The sequence below is a fragment of the Octodon degus genome, unplaced genomic scaffold (genome assembly GCF_000260255.1).
Source record: "Octodon degus isolate 3935 unplaced genomic scaffold, OctDeg1.0 scaffold00078, whole genome shotgun sequence".
Taxonomy (NCBI): domain Eukaryota; kingdom Metazoa; phylum Chordata; class Mammalia; order Rodentia; family Octodontidae; genus Octodon; species Octodon degus.
This window is the reverse complement of record NW_004524654.1, coordinates 8408382-8415956: the sequence shown is the minus strand read 5'-3', so window position 1 is coordinate 8415956 and position 7575 is coordinate 8408382. Positions and strand designations below refer to the sequence as shown.

Genomic DNA, 7575 nt, shown 5'->3' with positions numbered 1-7575 from the left:
TTTTTTTTTGCAGTACCAGGGATTGAACTCAGGACCCTGAGCTTGCCAGGCAAGCACTTATTCTACTGAGCTATCTCCCCAGGCCAAGTTAAAAGAGTGATTTTGTACTTCCTTTAGAGCTCTTTAGATTTTGAAGGTAATCACTAACTCTAGAATTGTTCTTTATAAGATTTCCTTAACTTTCCTTACATAGGACTGTACTGTAACCTTGACAATATTGCTAAGAAGTCAGGAAAAAATTAGCTCACACTGTGCTAAAAGCCAGCATTCAGGCAGGGCTGTGAAAAGAATGCTTCTTCACTGTTGGTGGAAGTGCAGACCGCTACAACTACTGTGGAAGTCAGTGTGGAGATTCCTCAAAAAACTAGGATTAGAGGTCCCATTTAACCCAGCTATTCCCCTCCAAGGTATTTTCCCACAAGAATGGAAAACATCAGTGATATATGTTCACCCATGTTTATCGCAGCACAATTTATCACAGCTAAGTCTTGGAAACAACCTAAATGCCCATCAACTGAGGAATGGATAAAAAAGATGTGGTCTTTTTATACAATGGAGTACTACTCGGCTATAAAGAAAGATAAATGCAAGACTTTTATATGTAAATGGATGCAACTAGAGACCATACTCATAAGTGAGATAAATCAGACTCAAATATATAAACATATTGCCTCCCTATTGTAAGAAACTGAAAAGAGTAAATAACATACAAAAGGTACAATAGATATTGTGAAAGGAAAAGAAACTGATCAAAAGGAAAGAATAACTGGGATGGGGAAAAGAAGAGAAAGAAAGAGAGAAAGAAAAAGAAAGGAAGGAAAGAAAAAATACATATCGATATGCAAGATAACTAAGATAATTGTACAACTAATTTCTATTGGTTTATTGAAAGGAACAATTAATGCCTAATTGATCCATTTTGCATACCTATATCTGGTAATCTGAGCAACTACTTTGAAAATAACAATATGCAATATAACAATCGTTATTACTTTCCTATCACTGGGCCATGGACATAGCTCAGCAGCACAGCGCTTGCCTGATAAGGGCAAGGCCCCGAGTTTGATTCCCATTACTGAAAAAAAAGTTCATCTTGTTTTGAGATTATGTACCATTTTTATTTTTTTATTCTCTCTAACATAAAAATGACCTGTATTCGTATAAAATATTTAACAGAATTTCAATAGGAAAGATAAAATTTTGGGCCAGCCAAATATCTTAGTGGATGCCAGGGGTTCGATCCCTGAGCCTGCCATGCTGGCCCTGCCCCCAAGGCACACTGAGATGCAATTGAGACTGGGCATGGTGGCATGAGCCTGTAATCCCAGCTCTTGGGAGGCTGTCAACAGGTGGATCACTATGAGTCTGATCTAGTAGTGAGACCCTGAACACCTTGTACACCCTTCCCTAAAATAAAAAAAAAAACATAAAAAAAGGAAAGATAAAATTTAAATAACTGAAAGCAAGACTATATAATATGTTTTTATTATGTTCCCATTTTCTCAAAGTTTATTCACTACCTTCAAGAAATGTTTTTGACTCAAACATAATAACTAAGGCTAAGACTATAAGATCTCCCTGATATATTTTAACCAGTAACTTGTGATATAAAACCACATAAGTCAACTTTGGACTATGGGTAAATATCCATAGTCTGCATATCAACACTTTACTACACCGATTCCTTGTAGTCTTTCAAAATGGTACAAATGCCAGCATAATGTTATAGTCAACCAAGTCTATATAACTTATATAAATGATATGGACCCTGAAGTGCCTTTTTTGTTTGCTTCTTCACAAGGCATGTAAAGAAAGAATATCAACAAGCAAAGAGGCACTGGGTATGGTGGCACATGTCTGTAGTCTCGGAACTTGGATGGCTGGGACAAGAGGGTCACTTGAGTCTAGGAATTCACAGTCAGCCTAGACAACATAGAGAGAACCTATCTCAAAACAATTTTTTTAAACAGTGCAGTTCCCTTCTACTGCCTGTATTTAATCTGGGGCAAATGCTTGAAATGCTTGAAAGAACCTAAATATGTTTATGAATGAACATATGACTTGTAAGACGTTTAATGACAACAAATCAAAATTATTTTGAGTACTCACCATGTGCTAAATAATGTATAAGAAACATAAATAACATTAAAGTTGACAGTGAACTGACTATTTCTCTCCTGGTTTAAAATGTCATTCTAAAAAACAATTCTTTTACTTTTTCTCTTTTCTTTTGAGACATAATCTCACTATACAGTTTGGGTTGGCCTTAAACTCACTGTGTAGCCTAAGCCAGCCTTGAACTCACAGCAATCCTCCTGTCTCAGCCTCCTGGTGTGTACCACCACGCCCAGCCAAAAACCACAAATTAATGGGAAAGATACTTTAAAGAAAGAATGGGGCTCCTGTCTAGTATAACCCTTTTCCTACAATGTACCAGACCAAGCTGAACCTATTTTCAAGAGCAGAGTTAACTCTCCCAGCATGACTCTGGCTGGAGTACTGCAGCCTGGTGGTGAAGGATACGTTCCAGCTTGGGTCTTCAGACAGAGGCGAAAATGGTGCTCATCTACGAAGTGCGTCTCCATGGAGTGAATGACTCTCATTCTCACAGCCAAGGGCCTTCGGTGAAGAACACGTAGAGGTGTCTTCTGGTCAATCTTTAGGTCCTAGAAGAGGATAAGACCCAGCCAAGAGTCAGTCTCCCAGGGAAGTCCGGCCCAGCACCTCTTTTCTTGCCTGTAGCTCACCACAAACATGCCTCCAGTGGACAGCGCCTCTCACGGCCATGACAGCAGCTAACAAATCCTACCACACATCGTACTGCCTCGCTTCAAACTGTGAGGCTGCTTATAAACTAGTTCACAGTTACTTTCTGGGCCCTACCACTCTCATAAAAAGAGGGGGCCTTAGGAGTACATGATCCTCAAGGTCTCACCTGCTCAAATATTTAACAAGTTGGTAGGACCCTGGAGTCCATCTGGCACTCACCTCACAGGGCTCTCCTGGAGGGCAAGGTTTTCACTTTTGCTTGACAACCCAACAGCATGACAGTGACCCCCTAACAATATTTCAGGCTGGGGTGAGAAATGCCTGTTGCAAAAAGTGGGACGCTGATGCACTGGCAGTGTGCATGTTTTGGGGAAAACCATGTACCCTATTTCCAGGATGGTGGCGGTTGTTACAGAAAAGAATATATCTGAAAAAGCTACACCATTGCTTTTAATGGAGCAATTACAAATAAGTGTGTACAATAAACCAAGGACTCTCAGTATTAGTTAACCCAGTTTAAGAAAAATAACACTGCATGTCACAATTCTGACTGTTTAGGGACTTAGGCTTATTTTGCTCCTAATTAGTTTAAATAAGAAATTTCCTTTAATACCAGAAGATAGAAGTTAGAAGTAGAGGCCAATACTGTAAAGGTTCAATTAATTTCAAATTTTAAAAAGATACTGGGCATAACCAGAAATGCAGGTTCATAAGAACCTTGAATTCTGTAAGATTTCTTGTTGGAACAACTCTTCCTAATTTGCATGATTAGTGAGTGCCTGAAGCCCTGCTATGAAAAGAAAGTTTTCTGTCTGGCCTCCCCCCATCAATTTTCCATCAGGAAAGAGAAAGCAAGTTCTGACAAAGACCAAATTTGAAAGGTTATCACTGCTTCTATCAGAGCAGTGAGTTGCTGGTTCCACTTAATGCTGTGTGTTTTGTTTTGCTTCTTAATGAATCTCAGATTTTAGTAGCATTCTGTTCTAATGAAATGAACGGTCTCCACAAGGTTTGACTTTTCTCTGGCCAAAAAAGGCTACAAATGAAGTAGTCCTGTTTAGACTACTGAGTAATCTATGCTGATATGTACAGAAACAGCTGCCTTTCAGTGAGCAACCAGCTAACGAGTGCCTTTCCTGTTCCTTTACCTCTCCAGGCACACTACAGTACTCTGACCACCAGCCAGTCATCAACAGAAATACCCACCATCAATTCCAACACACAATCACCACAGGCTCACTCATCTTGTTTGAATTCAATGACAAAAGAAAGCCATTTTGCCTGCTCCAACACTGTACTCCATTATTCCCACACAGCTGAATTTTCAAAACACAAACTTTTTTTTTCCTTAAAAGTTGTCCTTTAAAAAGAGAGAATGGTCAAGGTCAGTGATTTTTTTTTCTCACAATAAGCAAGTAACTCAGTTTTGTTTTGTTTTTTGTGTGTAGCACAGGGTCTACAGGGTCTCGCTACATAGATCCAAGTTGTAGTGATTCTCCTGTTTTCAACCTCCCAAGCGGAGCAGGGTGGGGCCAGCATGGCATGCTGGGGATGGAATCTGCCTGAGCAGCGCTTTAGTCCACCAAGCTACCTGGCCAGCCCTACAGTTGTTTTTTTTTTTTTTTTTCCGGAACCGGGGATTGAACTCAGGCCCTTGTGCTTGCCAGGGAAGCACTTATTCCACTGCGCCATCTCCTCAGCCCCTACAGTTGTTAATTTTATACTACTAAGATTATTTGAAATATTTTGCTATTGTCAAAATATCACTATTAATCAGCTATTCCATCAGTTTACTTGGCTTCTGGACCATTAAAATAGACCCTTTCGTAACTTAATATATACCTACGAAAATCCCTACATAGCATTATTTCTGAATTAGCTCTATAGCTATCCCAAACTATAAATCTTTTTGGTTGGTTCTAAGGATCAAACCCAAGGCATATCTCCAGCCCAGATTTTTTTTTCTTTTAAAGAGAATTAAAAAATAGTATAAGAAACATTAGAAATGATGCTGAATTTCACTAAACAAAATAGGAAATCAACAATGGTTGTATATGACATGTCTTCAAATTAGTTGTTTAGATATCAGATATAAGCATGCAAAACTGATTTTTATTTTTTTTTGCAAAACTAATTTTTTTTAAGAGATTGTAGAGGATTTTATTTATTTATTTATTTAGTGTGTGTGTGTGTGTGTGTGTGTGTGTGCGCGCGCGCGGCCAGCTCTGCGCACCAGGGGACGAGGCTGGCTGGCATGTGGTGCTGGGAGATTGAACCATGGTCCCTGTGCTTTGCTTAGCTTAGTTTGTTCTAAGTAGGTGCTTTAGACCACTGAGCCATCTCACCAGCTCCACAAAACTGATTTTTAAAGTTATAAGAAATTAAAAAGGAGAAAAAAGATTAAGTATTAACTGCTCCTTTCAAAAGACCAGCAGAAATCAGCAGTACAATTACCCAAGTTATCCTGTATACTTGCTTCTTTAGTCTTTTTTTCTTTTCTCAGTTTTTCCTTCACCTTTGAACAGATTCTTTCCCTTTCACAGTATCTATTGTACCTTTCAGATTTTATTTATTCTTTCAAGTTCTTACACTAGTGAGACAATATGATGTTTGCATATGCAGATCGGATTTGTTTCACTTACAAGTATGGTCTCTAGTTGCATCCATTTACCTATACAAAATGTATTTTTTAATGGATTTATTTTTCCCACAGCATTCTGAATAATATGTACACATATGAATGAATAAAATTTAGAAATCTTAATCTTGCAATTTTTAAAGCTTACAGAAATATAGATACGAGGGGCCGGGAGATGGCTCAGTAGAATAAGCACTTGCCTGGCAAGCACAGGGGCCTGAGTTCAATTCCTGGTTCCGCCAAAAGAAAGAAAGACAGACAGACAGACAGACAGACAGACAGACAGAAAGAAAGAAAGAAAGAAAGAAAAAAAGGGCTGGTGAGATGGCTCAGTGGTCTAAAGCACCTACTTAGAACAAGCTTCGCAAAGCACAGGAACCACGGTTCAATCCCCCAGCACCACATGCCACTCAGCTCCGCCCCCTGGTGGGCTGGGCTGGCCACACACACACACATACACACAAATAAAATTTAAAAAGAAAGAAAAAAAAATATAGATATGAGACAAAAGCCGAATGTCCCAAGGGAGCAAGGAGCAATACACAGAGTCCAAGGACTGCTGTCTCTCACTTGCAAATTCCAGCAAACTGGGATTCAAGGCTGCAGATGAGGGCTTCTCCTTCCTAATGGGGCACCCTGTCAGTTCTTTGATCCCTTGGTGGGGATGTTAATGGCTAGCATTGTGTAAACTTAGTGTTAGGCAAATGTGGAAGGCAAATGTGGAAGTTCCATAGAGAAAGTAGTTTGTGTTCACCAAAGTAATGATGCACATTTCTTAATCTGCCTTTAGCCCTCAATAAATGTGAGATGCTTCTGTGGCTCTGGGCTCACTTCGAGAGAAACTAATCTCAGTGAGACTTCTGAACCTATATTCATCGAATCTTCTGGTCATTTCTTTCAGCACCAACTCAAAACATACAACAAAAGTTATCCTAAAGGCCCCTAAGTAGCAAGGTCAAAAGCCAAAGAAGGCCCACAAAACCACAGAACCTGAGAACTAGATGGGCATCGAAAGGTGACTTATAACTTCCCACCACTTTCTAGAGAAGCTTCTCTAAGCTGCATTTATAAATGATATGTTTTAACCCAAACACTCATACTACAAAAACTATTCCTCCTCACTTCTTTTCTCAGAAAGTCATAGGTTCTCTGAGTCACAGATTCAAATATACCTTTACCTTTTCTCCAACATTTTTAGGTATGTTATAAGGGTCAATCAAAAAATACAATGAATATTTAAATTTTTACAAAAAAAAACATTACCATTAATCCCTCTCAAAACATTCTCACCTCACTTCAAATATACTTAGCACATTGTTCTTACTACTTTCTGAAGCAGTTCTGGACATCCTCTTTTATAAGTATCCCTATGAGATATGATAAAAACATAGTAAGTGCCACTGCTGACACATAAAACATTACAGTGTGTCCTCATCCACCCTATTCGCCATATTTGGCACCATATGACTGCTGGCTTGTCCCCAACATCAAAATGACCATGGAAGGCAAATGTTTTGAATGATTCAAGGCAGTCAAGACAATATAATTAAAGATACTCATGAAGAGTACTTCTAGAACTTCTTCAGAATAAGTGTGTTTGAAGCAAGGAGGTGTATTTTCAAAGGGATTAGGGGCAATGTGCCTTTTATCATAACACATTTTTATTCAAACACACTATTTTTCAATCATACCTCATATACATCATACAAATCAAATGTGATCATATGCTGATTTTGTTTTAATAATAGTTATACGATAATCTATTTAACTTCCTTATTGAAGTATGTTCATTCTCCTTATAGTTTTATTACTGTTGATTTTGCCACTTTGAACAAAGTCAGTAAATCTTTGTGTGCACTTATCTTTGTCTTAGAGTTTTATTTCTCTAAGAGAGATTGTCAGACTATGTGCTGGATAGTAAATGTGTGTGGCTTTCAATTTTTTTTCCAATGGAACATATGTTTATTTTTTTCCATAATTTTATTGAGAAACAAATAGCAATGAGACAGTTTCAAATCAAATTGGTAAGACAGTTCCAATAATTAACATATTGCATACTCTCTTCATTGTGGTTATTTGCTGTACAAGATGCAGACATGATATCCTATTTACAAACACTATTACAACAAATCCCTCTATTCATTAAGACAATGTAACTATATATCTAT

The 7575-nt window shown here is 38.3% G+C and overlaps 1 protein-coding gene across 1 annotated transcript in view; it reads right to left on the bottom strand.

Annotated features, from left to right (window-relative positions):
• Positions 1-7575, bottom strand: part of Pus10 (pseudouridylate synthase 10) — a 92283-nt gene that overhangs the window by 3027 nt on the left and 81681 nt on the right. The window contains exon 15 of the mRNA XM_004636211.2: positions 2524-2666. Coding sequence (XP_004636268.1) covers positions 2524-2666 — 143 coding nt within the window. The remainder of the gene's footprint in view (positions 1-2523; positions 2667-7575) is intronic.